We start from the raw sequence: 16,034 nt of genomic DNA on the forward strand, positions 1-16,034 counted from the left end.
AGGTGAAGAAATGATTTGTCCCAAATCACCTAGGCAATTGATGACTTAGCCTGGATGGGACCTCTCATGTTTCATGACTAGTTCACGCAGCACAATGGATACAGATTTTAGATCATTGTGGTCCAGAATTCAGTCGCTGTATAGATATGATAGGGCTGTTAAGATGCTACCAAGAGGCTGGGCATGGTGGCGCACGCCTTTAATCCCAGCACTAGGGAGGCAGAGGCAGGCGGATTACTAAATTCGAGGCCAACCTGGTCTACAAAGTGAGTTCCAGGACAGCCAGGACTATACAGAGAAACCCTGTCTCGGGGGGGAAAAAATGCTACCTAGAAATTCTGGCTCTGCTCTGGCTCTTCAAAAAGAGCCGTGAAAAAAGAAAAGCAGAAAACAAAGAGTGTCATAGATCTCGCCACCTCCTTCCCTCTCCAGTTCATATGACGTTCTTTAAAAAGGTCCAACAAGAGGGTCCGTCAGGAACGGACCCTTGCTGCTGAGTCAGATGAGACTGAGTTTGTTACCATGGAGCCCACACTGGAAAAAAAGATAACTGACCTTCACCCACATGCTATGCCACACCTACCCACAGACACACGAATAAGTAAACTAAAAACAACGTCAAGTGAGTAGATATTACCTGGCTTCCGCGGATCCTCGTTCTCTAAAAAAAAATCCCTCAGTTTCATCAGTGAGAAGAGTAAACTTGCAACCATAGTCTTTTTCCCCCCTATTTTATTAAAGTTTTTAAGATAGCATACAAAGCGATGGGTTTTACCACGGCATCTTCATACACGTGAGTCATTATACTTTGTATTTAACTAACTAAAGGGAAGCGTTCCATTCTCTTTTCTTTCCCATGCTTCTGAGCCTTTGCACATACATTCTCAGGAAAGACAAAGAACATTGCCCAGTAGGGGAAAAGAGGTTGTCTGTCCTCCATCGAATCCTCCCCCCACCCCAAGTGAAGTGTGAGCTAAATGCAAAGTCCACCCCCACCCCAATGTTGTTCTCTGAGCTGGTGCTGATGTCAAGGTCCAAGAGCCCCCAGCTCCACATTTTTTAAAATTTATTTATTATTATACATAAGTACACTGTAGCTGACTTCAAATGCACCAGAAGAGGCTGTCAGAGCTCATTACTGGTGGTTGTGAGCCACCATATGGTTGCTGGGATTTGAACTCAGGAACTTCTGAAGAGCAGTCAGTGCTCTTACCTGCTGAGCCATCTCGCCAGCCCCCCAGCTCCACATTTTACCAGCCAGGAACATCAGCATGTAGTTGGGAGGTGGAGCTTGAGCCTAAGCCACACCACAGGACAGTCAACTCTTGCAGGGTCTTGACCTAGTTCAACTCCTGTGATTTGTGTCTCAGTGTTGAACCTGACATTACAGAGATTCTCCCAGGTGTTCCTGAGGGTGCCTCAGGAAACACAGTCCATACTCTGCTCTCTGTCCCTCTTTGAGGCAGGGTCTCACTAGCCTAGAACTTGCTATGCAGACCAGAACTCACAAAGAGCTGCCTGCCTCCATCTGCGTGCCATGGTGCCCAGCTAGCACTCTATTCTTTATCTTGACTTTGATTGCCAAGAAATCCTAGAGCCCATGATGAGGGAGCCTGGCTTTCTAGAGAAACCTCACATGAGCCCAGGTATCACAGAAGCACACAGACCTATGCAGGGGCCGGGGAGAAGGAGCCTTCCATTTGCTTAGCAGAGTAGACATTTAATTTAGGAAGAACCGATTCTCCTGGAGACTGGGGTTTATTGCTCCAGTGCGTCTCCAAACAGAGGCCAGTTCAGACACTCATTAACATCCTATGGCAGAATGGTCCCCAGGTAGGTCTAAAACCTCCTCCTCTTCCCCCGCTTGGATAAATAATTTGAGATCAAATCCGTGCTGTAGGAGATAAGGACCCAGAAGCCTCCTATTTCATGTGCCTTCATGCTGTAGGTCGGTTTCCTTTGGGTCCTGGGAAGGGATTGTGAGAATGATCAGATAAGACAGAGTCCTGTGTAGGTTAACATCAGGATTAACATGAGGAGAGGACCGAAGCCATGAGTGATGGCCAGGGCCATTTCTGTCTCTGGGAACAGAGAAAGGGGGAGAGAAAAGAGAAGAAAAGAAAGAGGTGCTTTGGAAACCACCTGATTTGATTCATAACGTTGAATCACAGTTGTGCCACTAGAATCCTGCCCTGCCTTTGCCTAAGGTCTCTGGGCAAAGAGCAGCACCTGGGAGCCCTGGCAGAATCCAGCCTCCTAGCAGATGTCCTCATAGGAGCATCCTGGCCTCTGAATGTCTAACCGAGTGCTCTCCTGCAGTTGAACAGGCTACGTGTGGCCACTGGGAGAGCAGAGGGCAGGGCACAGTGCTGGCCTCTAGCAGACTTGCCAGCTTAAGGTGGGCCCCTCAGAAATGGCTGCTCATGAGCTCTCCCCAAGGGCACTGGCTGTGTTAGTCCCTGGCATCTGTGAGTCCCGCTGAGGTGATTACATATCCTCTCAGGAGACCTTCAGTGGAGTTCATTTTATTTTGTCTCTCTGGAGAGTGACTCCATAAACATAGAACTCCTGTGCTTTCCAAAGCAAGGTTTATTTTTGCCAAGAAATGTGCTATTGTGAAGAACCGGGAACAGACGGTCTCACCCTCTTTGCTTTGTCTCTCTTCTTTTGTGTTTATCTCCTTTTTTGCCACTCACATGCCCTTGACCCCTACTCCTTAGTGCCCGTCTCTGTGTCTCGTACCTTCGCCTTCAGCAGAGGGGACTCTCTGGCAGGCTCCCCAGGTAAACATGCATGAGTATCTTTGGTCTCTGTAGATCCAGTCGGGTTAGCAGGAGGCATTTGGTCTCCTTTCACTGTCCTGCATGAGAACTGGCCTCTACCCGCAGGCTCCTGGATGACTAAGACATAAAGCATCACACAAATAATAACTGATTTGCATAGTGTCAGGAATTTTCCTGCCAGGGTGTGTGTGTGGGTGTGTGTGTGTGTGTGTATGTGTGTGTGTATGTGTGTGTGTGTGCATGTGTGTGCGTGTGTGTGTGTGTATCTGTGTGTGTATCTGTGTGTGTGAGTGCGTGCAAGTGCGTGTGCGCGCGCACGTGTGTGTATGTGTGTATGTGTGTGTGTGTGAATGTGTGAATGTGTGTGTATGTGTGTGTGTGAGTGCATGTGCGTGCGTGTGTGTGTGCACACGCGTGTGTGTATGTGTGTGTGTGTGTATTGTGTGTGTGTATGTGTGTGAGTGCATGTGCCTGTGTGAGTGCGTGTGCATGTGTGTGTGTGTGTGTGTGTGTTTGAGGTCAGAAGTAATGTACATTCTCCCACATAATTTGACTCTTGCCGAGTGGGGGGATAAAAAGTGCAGAAGAGACAGAGGAAATGATGGAACACTGTCCTACCTGCCTAGCATCCCTTTTGCTTCAACCTTTGCTTCCCTGTAGTTAGCTGCTAACCCATCCCCCTCTTCTTAGTACTCCACTGTGTGATAGTATGCTCATTTCTGCACCTACAGAGGTTACTACTGTATGTAAAAGTGCCCAAATACCTTTCCATTTGGTGTAGCACCTCATGTTAATGATATAAAACTTGACGGTTTTCTTGTTAAATCTAGTGAAACCTCTTAGAGTACTCAGTAACTCAATGACTGCATTGGGTACGGCAAAGTTGAATAATTAAATGGCTGTTTATGTTGTTTCTATCTTTAGAAGTTTATCTCTTAGTACCATGGAGTGCAGACCAAAGCAGGAATGTATTAGATAAATTTTCCTGAAGTTAACAAGCCCATTCCCTCCCTCTCCCTCCCTCCCTCTAGCCCTCTCCCTCCATCTCTCCCTCTCCCTCCCTGTCTCCATCCCTTTCCCCCTCTCTTTCCCTCCCTCTGTCTCTGTCTCTGTCTCTGTCTCTCTGTCTCTCTCTTCCTTCCCTCTCCCCTCTCCTTCTTTCCCTCTCTCCCTCCCTCCACCTTCTTCCTCGCTCCCCAAGTGTTCCTTCTCTTCCCTTCTTTCTCCTCTCACATCCTGGCCTACTCTGCCCCCTTTCTCTCTCTGCCTCTACTCCCTTGCCCAGACCCCAGATTCCTTCTGTACTAGAAAGAATGAAGTCCATCATTCCCTGTGGTTACCCCACCTATGTTTCCCTCCCCAAACCCTCTGTATCCTCAGTGACCCAAAACCCTGTTACATCTGGTCAGTTGACCTTCTACATTGGAAAGGCCGTGTCCTAAGACCTCAAACCTCATATTTATAACCTCAAACACAGATATTTTAACTTGTCTCCCAAATCACATTTTCCCATCAAAAACCATCTGGCTCCCATGTTTATCTGTTCAAGACAACTTAACCACCTTCTCAAATTTCACCAAAGTTTTCTGTCTCTGTGGATGGTAATTTTCCACTAAGGAATAAAGCTCTTCTTGCTTTGTGAGCATTCATGCCTTCCCAATGGCTACAGGCTAGAATAGTCGATGCGAGAGGCCAATCTGGTATCCACACCAGCTAAGCGGTCTCACCCCCGCATGCCAGCAGAATTAGAGGCAACCACATCATGGACCTTCAAGTCTAGGCAAATGCCAAGCTGTACTGCAAATGAGCTGCAGAAGGGGTGGGGGGGGGTTCGTATTTTTACAGGATTTTAAACCAGAAGAATCAAAGCAGGCATATATTTTTCTTTTTAATTAACCCTTAACTATCCAGACATCCCAGTTATAATTTCTCAGTGTAAAGGATAGTGGTGGTTCACAATATTTATTATGAAAAAACGTCTGTAACCCAATGCCAGAGAATAAACAGGCTTGCTGTGTAGCCTTTCTCCCACCAGCGACAGAGACTTCCTCCCACTCTGGCTGACATGCACCCCAGGGAGTTCTTCTCCCCATTTTCCATGACTGTGGATGTTTAATCCAACATGAAACTGCAAAAAAAAAAAAAAAAAAACAAGCTGAGAACAAGCCCATCCTTTTCCCAGTCTTGATTCAGCTCTGCCGAGTGAACCAGTCATAGGTGCAGCACGAGAAAGCTACAAGGAGCAGGTACCTTCTCTTTCTGCTCTTTCTACCATTCTTGCTGATGGGCTCTGTCTTTGGACAACCGCTAGCCTCCATGATAGCTGGCTGACATTCTCAGGACCCTACACTACAGCATTGCCTCTCACACTGACTCTTGTTTCTGTCCTATGTTAGCAAAGATGCCTGGGAGGTTTGTGGCAAGGAATCATGGGTTCCTTCTGGTCTCAGTTTTTATTCCTGTTCCAGAAATATAAGCTTATATACATATTAAGCCTTAACTTGTCTTGCACGGGGGGGGGGGGNGGATAACCCCTAGAAATGAAAAAGTTTTAAAAACAAATCCGAGTTCCAGAAAGAGAGGTCAAAACTTCAGAGTACTGGCTGCTCTTGCAGTGGACCCAGGTTGAGTTCCCAGTACCCACATGGCAGCTCAGAACCCTCTGTAACTCCAGATACTGGGGATCCAGTGCCCTCTTCTGGCCTCAGCGAAATCTAGGCATTCTACACGGTATACATATATACTTGCAGACAAAACACTTGTATAAATAAAATAAATTCTGAAAGTTAAGAAGAAGAAATTTTATAAAAGAAATCATTTTATCCTAGTTTCTCAGCTGTTCTGAGAGAGGGGCGGGGATTATTACAGGGAGACAGACTCACAGACATAAGCTGTCTGGTCAGTCCTGTATTTATCATAAGTAGGTAGAGACATGAGAAATCCAGGTCCCTCGATGCTGCTTTCTCTTGCCTGGGAAAGTTACTGCATCTCTACACGTAGGCATTTTGCGCCCCCTAGAGGACAACGTCTGCATTAGTCATGCTAATGACTGGCACTCACATTGGATGGAGTCCAAGAGTCCTTGTACCAAATATTTCAAAAATACTGAGCATGTGACTGCAAATCATTATCCATGAGGCATTTCTTTGAGTCTGAAGTAAGGAGAGCTTAGTGGTCCATGGATCACCTCCAGAGAACAGTGCAATTAGCTAACTGCAGGTGCTTTTGTTTAAAAACGAAACTTCTCCTTGGCCCCACTGCAGTTATCTCTCCCTCTCACCAAATTCATCCCCTCGTTCTTCTCCTGATGGAGACAATATCAACTTTCCCATGGCAATCCTCCTAAATCCACAAAACTACAGAGACAGAGACATCACAACCAAGGCTATTGTCTATCCGTAATGTGCTTTGAGATCAAAGATGATGTCGTCTTCTGCCGGAGTATACAAGGAGTCCCTAAAAATAATCTTCCAGCTTTGTACAATGTGGCAAGTGGAAATATTCCTTGGGGTTGGCTCTTGTGCAGTAAACATTTGGGAACCATTAACACACTCCTTGAAACGTGAGCAAGTTCATCTGGGATCGTAACTGGGGCTGGCTTGCAGGGTTCACGTGGGGCTTGATGGAGGGCTGGCTCTTGGCATTTGGTTGTCTGATGTTAAAGAAAAAACAAACTACCAAGAATGATGAATTTTAATAATCTTAGTTTGTACTCTTATAAGCCTGTGTAATTAAAGCCCATCCCTATCTAATTTGGGGAACACAGATGACCTGTGGTAGTAACCCTGACCAAAGGAAAGCCGTTCCCCCCATCCCTCTGTCATGATCCAAAAGATGTAGACAGGCGGGCACAGAGCCCCCAAATCTTTATGCTCCAAAGGGGAGGCGAGCATTATGCCTGTGGATTTTGAGTTTTGTTCCCTGTTGAGGGTACACTAGATAAAGGTAGGCACAAGAAAGACAAGAGTCCTGGAACTATGTGACAGTCTTCAAGGTGGCCTGTATATTAGTTGAGATTAAAGAGATTCTACCCAGCATCGTTCACTATATGAAATATTCCTCCATGTCTTCTTCTACCTCCCCAAATTTTACTGCAATATATTCTCCACCCAACCTCGGTCACTCTAAGCTGCTAGCCAGACCAGACAACTCTTCAGGATGACCACACATGGCAGCAGTGGAGTGGATGGAGGTCTACCACAGTCCTCCAGAGAGTTGGTGATGCTAAGTAGGAAGCAGTGTTCCCTTCTACCTAGTCACCCTGGAGCCAGCTACATGGTCTAAGACCAAAGGCAGGCCAGAGGCATGTTAGCCACTTGGCCCAGCTCCTGTTGGTGTCCCTGTGGTCAGCAGCGATGTGTTCTGTTGTCCGATCTGATGCATTCAAACCCCCCTCGCGTCACACTTAGGGTTTTCCACTTTGCTTCGTCCCCCAAGCTGTGCCTCTGTGCTCTTAGGAAATGTCAAGGGGAATTAAGACAACTTGAACGAGTTTGCCATGCTGCTGGGGCACTCGTCTGTTACTGATTTCTTCTCTTTTTTATTAAAAGCATTTCCCTTTCCATCTCCCCCGCTCCGAAGCCTCCCAGTATGTGCACAATTACCAAAGTGCCGAGTCATCAGTGTCCTACCTATTGAGGAATGTCAGGCCCTGGGACGCTGAAACAGTGTCTTGCACAACACTCAGATGAGCTGGGAGTTTCTTTGTCACGAATGAGGGTTCTTTCTTTTTTTCTCTCTCTCTCTTAATTTCTTTTACAAGACAGTTGTATCTTTTGGTGTTGAGAATCTTTGGGGTTTTATAAATAAACATCCAGTGGTGTATTTACTTTTAAAAAATATTAAAACATGTTTCTCCTTACAACACAACAGTGACACACACACACACAAACACACACACATCCTATTTAAAGAGAGCTATTTTGAGCTCTCTTTCCTCTATGAACTATAGTCACCTGGGGAAGCCCATTTCTCCAAGAAGCTAGGGCTGATAGCAGGATGCCAGAAGTATTGCTGTATAGAGTTAAATCCAAGACGCCTCAGGCCTTGGTCTAGCAGCTTAGGGGACAGGCCAGGGAACACCCAGGGAGCTCAAGACTCTGCCTTCTCTTTAACAACAGTGTGTGAGACAAAGTGGAAAACCCTAAGTGTGGTGCAAGGGGGGTTTGAATACATCAGATCAGACAACAGAACACATCAGTACTGACCACAGAGACATTAATAGAATCTGGGCCAAGTGGCCAACATGCCTCTGGCCTGCTTTTGGTCTTATACCGTGTGTGTGTGTGTGTGTGTAATATATATTATATACACACACATACACACATATGTGTATGTATATGTGTGTGTGTGTATATATATATGATATATATACATATACACATACATATGTATGTATATCATATACACATACACAGTGTTTAACATGTGAGTCCCTGAATAAAAACAGGGTGATCTCCTTGTCCTAGGTGCTCACGATGAGAGCTTAGCAGAGAACTAGAATGTACTTGCCTCTATTGTTACCTCCATTCCCTGTTGTAAGGAATGGAAATGATTCAGGCAGATGAGTCTGCAGATGGGGAAAGCTCAGTAGGTAAGAGAGGTTCCTTTCCCTGTCATCCTTCCCAAATAGTGTCTGGAAATGTGACCCAAGATCAGGATGTAGAGCAGAGGCTGTGGGCTGCAAAGCCCCCGCTTGGTCAGGAAAAGTGGAAGATGCACCCATGAAGTTGCAGGCAGAACTCAAGCCTTCTCCCCTGAGCTACGCCTGACTCAGTGGACGCCGAGTCAGTTTTGCAGACCCTGATCGCATGCCAAACTACCTGCTACTAGCACAGCTACCCCAGAGGACGGAGCTCTGGCTTTCTTAGCCAGTTGCTACCCCAAAGAGCTACAAGTAGATTTGGCCAAGCCAGAACCCGTCAGTTTGTTCTCAAGGGACCAAGACCACAGTCTTATGGCTCACAGCCACTGGTGCATGTGTCCCTGTGTTCTCGGTCACTGCCGTGTCAATCCTCAATCACTCTGGATGGTCTGGTCCTCCAACACCTGTGAATGAGGCACTTCCACAGGCCTGACTCCAGGACCTCTTGTCTCACACACTGTTGTTAAAGAGAAGGCAGAGTCTTGGTGCTCCCTGGCCTGTCCCCTAAGCTGCTAGGCCAAGGCCTGAGGCGTCTTGGATTTAACTCTATACAGCAATACTTCTGGCATCCTGCTATCAGCCCTAGCTTCTTGGAGAAATGGCTTCCCCAGGTGACTATAGTTCGCAGAGGAAAGAGAGCCCTAAATACCTCCCTTTAACAGGATTTAGATTCTAAATTAAAATCCCTCCGAGGGCTGGTGATAGGTACCGATCTGTCCACTCTGCGTTTGTACTGAGTACCTGCCCCAGGTCAGGCTCTGAGGGTGTATGCTGATGACGATTAGGAAAGGCGGGAATCAGGAAAGGCGAGGGCTGTACCTTCGCTGGATTCAGGGTTAACAGAGCTGATAAATATGTAATCAATCTTTGTAAAAAGTGCTTTTGGAAGGACTGGAAAGAGGCAGTAACAGAGAGCTTCCAGGGTACCCAGATGAGGTCTTCAGAGAAGTAAGCATCCTCAGAGACAGCTAGGGATTAAGAAGGAAGCCACCTTGGCAGGCAGGCCTGGGAACCAAGAGACTGGCATCTTCTCAGAAAGAGGCACTTCCGTCACTGAGGGTGCCCAAGGAAGCCAGAGGCCAAGAGCAAAGAGGGAGGCCCAAGACTAAATCAGTCAGGAGAGTGGGGGTCAGCAAGGAGCCTGGGTTTACTCAGGTGGAATCAGAAATGAATTTGTGGAAACAGCTCTCAGTGGTCTCCTTCTCCCCACACTTCCACGTTTTGTGATTTCTATGGCCCATGATAATCAAGATCCATAAATATTAAGATGAAAATTTAGGAAACAGGGAAGTCACAATGTATAAACAACTTTTATCGTTGTGTATATTATAATTCTACTTCATTCGTTAAAACTTAGTGGTAAATGGTCTCTTACTGTATCTATGTTGTCAGTTTTATCATGTGTATGTGAGAAAGGGGAAACCCAGTGTATAAATTGGGTTTCTACTATTGGAGTGTATGGCATTGACTTGGAGTCATGGGATCTCCCCCTGCGCACGCACGCAGGCACACACACACACACACACACACAGAGAGAGAGAGAGAGAGAGAGAGAGAGAGAGAGAGAGAGAGAGAGAGGAAACTGCTGTTTGAGATTAATAAGGAGAACAGATTGGGACCCAGACAAAACCAATGGTCACTGACCTTGAGTAGGAAGAGGAGAAAACAGAGAGAGCCCTTTGGGTTAGAAGCCAATGGCAGGTGTTGGTGTGGTCCTAAGGGAGTGGGGAAGTCAGGGCTGATCCCTGGTTCCTGGAGGCAAATAGCTTCAAGCAAGTAAATGGCCTTTCAGAGATGACTAAGGTAAAAGTGGGTTCCTCTGCCCTATGATCCTATGAGAGCGGTGTTGACCCTGTGGTTCTAGAGAGAATGTGATTCAGCCTCTGTTTAGTATTTCTGCTGTGTGGGTTGCCAAGCTGTCATGGCTTGGCAAATAGACACGTCATCAGACTCTATGACTCACTCCAGCAGGTGCCGACCAGCCGTCTTTTTTTTTTTTTTTTTTTAAGATTTTATTATATGTAAGTACACTGTAGCTGTCTTCAGACACTCCAGAAGAGGGCGCCAGATCTCATTACAGATGGTTGTGAGCCACCATGTGGTTGNGACACTCCAGAAGAGGGCGCCAGATCTCATTACAGATGGTTGTGAGCCACCATGTGGTTGCTGGGATTTGAACTCTGGACCTTTGGAAGAGCAGTCAGGTGCTCTTACCCACTGAGCCATCTCACCAGCCCCAGCCGACCAGCCGTCTTGATTGACATGAGCATCATCTCACGGGGCAGAATCAAACCCCTAAGTGTCTACCCTGAGTGGACTTTGAAGACTTTGAGTCTTCACTCGAGCTGAGGTGGATCTGAGTTCTGAGAAGCCAGCAGCCTCCTTAGTGTCTTGGGAAGACATGCAGACGGCATCAGTTGGGAAACGGGATGAGAAGGGCTTTGCCTTCTCTAGTTGGACTGGTCCCAGTGTTGAGACAGTGCTTAAGATCACCTTCGGCTTTCCTCCCCACTATTGGTCCGAGGGAAGGCAGATCACTGTCCATTTTAAATTCAAATGGCACAGTCTTTACTGAGTTTAAAGAAACTATGGAGACGTTTAAGTCTTTGGCTGAAAGTCTGTGAATCATTCCAGGTTCTATTTATGCTAGAATGAGCTTCTCTGTGACCCATATTTCTAAGGACTACTGTCCTGGATAATACAAGACATTCATAATAGGCAAGGGGCTGTGCCCAGCCTGAGCCCATGTTCTTCCTGCTACATATCTCAGACATGCAGAATTCTATAGTTCCACAACCAAATATCCCTGAAAGATACAGAGTCCAGGAGCCCTAAGACCAGAGCCTGGCTCACTCCACGCAACCCTGTTACTGCCATAAAACTCATGGAGTGGAGCCTTGCTTTACAGGTTGGTATGAACGGGCGTAAAAGGAAAGGCTAAAATATTTTTAACTGCATGTTAACATGCTATACAACTTGTAACTATTTACCCTTATGGCTCGTGGACCCACCCACCGCCTGCCACTGCTCAGGCAGGCCAAGTTAGCCCCCATAAAATACGGCTATGGTGAAATGACAGGTGATCCTGAAGATAAGCCTAAGGCCTTGGTCTTTCTGTCATAACACTGTATACAGCACCTTGTCCCAGCAGAGAAGTACCATAAACACAGCACTATCCTTGTGTAGTTGGGGCTCCTCCTACACCTAACTTAAAGACAAGAGCCAAGACAGCCTCCTACTTCTGTCCCCACCCCCATCTAGGGAAACAGAGCACTCTGGCTTCCTCCCCAGGCCAAGTCGGGCATCACGGGAGACAACATGGACAAGCTACCCCCTTCTTGGGCTCTAGTGGGGTGTGGGCCCCTGTCCTTACAGTGCCATAGCCTGGTAATGCCATGGGACCTCGGTAAACAGCGCCTTTCTCTCTCTTCCTCCTTCCTCTCGTCCTTCCTCTCTTTTTCCCACCCGCCATTCCTTGTCTCCTCTCTCGTTTCCCCTCCCTCTTCCTCACCATCTGCAGTAAACCGGTCCCCTTCTCGCTGCAGCGGGTTGAATCGCTCGGAGTCTCCAAACCGAGAGCGCAGTGACTTCGGCGGAAGCAACACGCAGCTGTACAGCAGCAGCAACAACCTCTACACACCCGACTACTCGGTGCACATTCTCAGTGATGTGCAGTTCGTGAAGGTAACTCCTCCAGGAGGGCAGCAGGCTGGGGGCAGTGGGACAGACCTAAGCATAATACACACACCATTTCCCTGCCCCATGGTGTGCTGGGCGACCGTTCTTCCCTGGCTGTACAAAGCCCTGCTTTTAGTAAGCTTCATTGTTGCCATGTGTCATGGTTGTTGTTAAGCATTTGTCCCGGTCGGGGTTCCTTTATTTCCTATGGAGACGCTAAGGCACACGTTAAAGGGAGAGGAGCTTGTCTGAGAAGTGTTTCTAACAGAACTGTCTCTTCTGAACCCCTGGCATTGCCACTAGATTGATGTTATTCATTTCTTCTAAGGTCAGTTGGCCAGGGATAAATAAACCAAACATATAGAAAGCCATGATGATCTTCTACGGCAGAGTCTTGACTTATATGATGGAATTTCTAAACCATAATACTAAAGTCTGCTGGTTGGTAGTACTGGGCTCATAAATTCAGGTCACAGATTGAGCAGTCTCATCGATGTCTGCGTTGTGCTTGGTATTGACAAGACACTGTGGCAGCTGCTTCTCTAGAGATGGCATGGCAATATCGGGGGTGAGGGAGACGGGGAAGCGCACAGTAACCCAGGTAAAGCTCAATTGTTCATACTGAGCCACAGCATAAATAGATTGGGTGGAGGAGACTTGGCGGCCTTTGAAGTGGCCATCAGAGCAGGCTGAAGAAAGGATACTTGAACTGACTTGGTAGAGAGGAGGGAGCGATGAGCCCTGGCCTGTGACCAGCACAGGCAGATGCTGGTGTGATGGGAATGGGGCATCAGAAACAGCTCTTGCACCCTCCAGGCAGCCTATGGAATTTGGATTCATTTTTAGTTCATTTCCCCAGCAATGGGGGGGCCGGGGGAGGGGGAAGACCCGTTAAGTAGGACTAAAAGTTTTAAAAAGAGTTTGACTAATGTGTTAATTAGCCACCCACCTCAACTTTAAAAGGTTTAGATGGGGGAAAAGGAGGGTTCCCTTTTTGTGTTTTTTTTTTCCTTGGGTCTTCCTGTTGACCTAAGTCAACTCAGGCCGTTGTCACAAATTATCATAGAATGTACAGTTTAAACAGCTATAACCTAGGAAGGGTCACTGGGGCCAGTAGATGCAGTGTGTGTTGAGGGCCCACTTCCTCATGGATCTTAGGGCCTCAGACCTTAGAGAGCAGAGAAAGAGAGCAAGCGCCCGTAGAAGAGAAGTCATAGCATCCTGATCCCCTTCTGAAGCCCCAGCGTCCTGATGCCTCTCCTCCAGGATAGGGTGGCACAATGTAGTGTGTAGATTTGGGGGCTCACATGGCACCATTTATGGCTGAAGTTCAACAACAACAACAACAAAAATCAGTATCCATTTGGCTTGGTACAGTGGGATGGAAAATAAACATGACTCTTTAACCATCGGGCTTTCAACTTTAGCTGTGAGGCTGAGGGCTAAGAGGAGTGTCCCTTGTCTTGAATAGACTGGATAGGACTATCAGACCTGGATTTGGCAGCTCCTCAGGGGACTGAGATGAGAGCCTCTGAGAGAGGACATTTGTAACATTCCCCTAAGTCCCTGTACCCTGGAGTCCTGGAGGTGACTTTCCACAAATGACAAGGAAAAAAACCTCTTTCCCATCCTGAGACAGTGGTAGTTGGAACCTGAAACCAAAGACAAACCTCGGGGGTACTGAGAAGCACAAGTTCTGTTTGTCACACTGGAGGATCATGTTCTGGTCCAAGCTGCTGGGAAAACCAAACAGAGTCTTTTTTTTTTAACCTAAACATTTTTAAATTGAGAAGGATGGCTAATTAAAGCATTAGTCAAACTCTCTTTAAACCCGTGGCTTCAGGAAACTATTAGTCCTACTGAGGGGCACTTTTCAAATTCAAGACAAATGTGTTAGGGTTTGGTTTCCTCCTTTGCCCTGTAATGTATGATTTTTCTTAAACCATAAGCTGAAAATCACCTCCTCGCAATTCAGGAGATGCTTGGGGCCCTTGCTGAGGCAACTTCCCCCATTCCTCTCCCAGTGCATGTGCTTGCTCGCTCGCTCTCTCTTCCTCTTCCTCTTCGTCCTCCTTCCCTTCCTCCCTCCCTCCCTCCCTCCCTCCCTTCCTTCTTCCCTCCCTCCCTGCTTCTCTGTAGTGCTAAGGATTGAATCTGGGGCCTCAGACACCCCAGGCAAGTACTCTACCTTACAGTCCCTGAGGACATAAAGTGAAGACTGTGCAAAACTTCTTTCCCAGGCCCAAACTCCTGGCTGTAGAAAAGGTCCTGAGTGACCTTCCTTGTCCAAAAACCTAAAGTTCCCAAATTATTATGTTCAGAAGTCATATGATTTCAAAACAAGTTTACAGTAAAGCTAGAAAGGCGCATCTTATGGTTTTCTGGGTAAGGTTTTAAACAAAGCCATGATTCGTCAACGTTTATACATTATGAAGCCCCCAAAGAATGCTTGTGAATTTATTTATTTATTTTTTATCTAGTGTCTGTCATGTAGGCATCATTGTTAAGAACATTTGGCAACTACCCCTATGGTGTTTGTTATGTAACTTTGACCTGATTCCCGTCACCATCTAGTGGTGGAATTCCTAAATTGCAGGGTCCTGTTTTGAAGGCTCGTAAGCTATCTCCAAGTCACAAGTTCATAAAATGGCAAGAGGCATCCACTAGCCTAAAGGTTAAGTTCTGGGTGCTAAGTCAACATGCCTGAAATGGAAATATTATCTTTTGCTAGTCTCACAATAATAATTTAGGAAATGCTTACATTATTAACTGGTCAAAGTGTGGAGGACAATCTAAACTCAAACTATTGCTAAATCATATTTCATAGCAGCAGAAATGAACGAAAAGAAAAAAGAAAAAATGTTGTCTTTTGAACATGCTTAGCTTCATCAGCCAATCGATGCATATTACCTGAGTATTGACAATGTTTGGACACCGTGTAGTACGTTAAATATATTTGGATATAAGATACAAATATGGAGCCTGGAGAGATGGCTCAGTGGTTAAGAGCCCTGGCTACTCTTCCAGATGACCTGGTTTTGATTCCCAGCACCCACATGATAGCTCACAACCATCTGTGACTCCAGTTCAAGGGGATCTGACACCCTCTTCTGGCCTCCACAGGCACGTGGCATACATGTGCTGCACAAACACACATGCAGGCCAAACACTCAAGATATAATTAAATAAAAAATTTTAGACTAGAACAAAATTTCCAGATATAAATATGTAAATGTTTTATACAAAACTGCCTTGCAAGTTGTTAAGAGGAGAAAACAAGTTAAATGACAATGATACAATGATCAGTTCAGGCCACTAAACTATGTGGCATTTTTTTTCAGGCCACTAAATTATGTGACATTTTAAAAACACTATATTATCTGGTTACTATCTGGACCTTTAAATTTTGGGAAGGAACCAGAGGGGGATTAAGGCAGTGTCGTGTGGGGCCGCTCCCACAAGCAGTATGGAAAGGACCTTGAAAAGATTCTGGCTGCCCTAGTTCTGGGTTAGTGGCTGGGAAAACTGTTAACCATCAAAGCTATGCTGAGGACATTATTTCACCTGCTTCTCTTCTTTTGTGTGTTATTTGTGGACACAGGGTGTCATAATATAGCTCTGGTTGGCCTGTTTTTATTTTCTTTAACTACTAGACAGTATTTCTATGTATCAGTCACGTGCTAAGTTGAACCACTGTCAGGGCCAGGAGTGTAACTGAGCCGAATCCCCTCTGTCTGGTGTGTGCCAGCCCTGGATTTACTCCCCAGCACCAACACCAAATCTTGCCCAGTGGGAGAGAAGAGACAAGAACGGACCTAGGCCTAAGACCACTTTTCAGATCAGAGTTTCTCTCCACAGCTTAGCTTTTTTAGCTTTTTGTAGGTTTACCTCATTTTATATCTTCACATTATGTGCATATTTTATGGTGA

General features: G+C 46.3%; 1 protein-coding gene across 4 annotated transcripts in view; it reads left to right on the forward strand.

Annotated features, from left to right (window-relative positions):
* Positions 1-16,034, forward strand: part of Cnnm1 (cyclin and CBS domain divalent metal cation transport mediator 1) — a 57,667-nt gene that overhangs the window by 33,210 nt on the left and 8,423 nt on the right. For 2 of the 4 annotated variants that reach the window (XM_029472841.1, XM_021151433.2), the window contains exons 7-8: positions 2,721-2,783; positions 11,948-12,111. In XM_029472841.1, coding sequence (XP_029328701.1) covers positions 2,721-2,783; positions 11,948-12,111 — 227 coding nt within the window. The remainder of the gene's footprint in view (positions 1-2,720; positions 2,784-11,947; positions 12,112-16,034) is intronic. The other 2 variants (XM_021151434.1, XM_029472842.1) reach the window with 1 other exon arrangement.

This window comes from Mus caroli, chromosome 19 (assembly GCF_900094665.2).
Source record: "Mus caroli chromosome 19, CAROLI_EIJ_v1.1, whole genome shotgun sequence".
NCBI classification, from domain to species: Eukaryota; Metazoa; Chordata; class Mammalia; order Rodentia; family Muridae; genus Mus; species Mus caroli.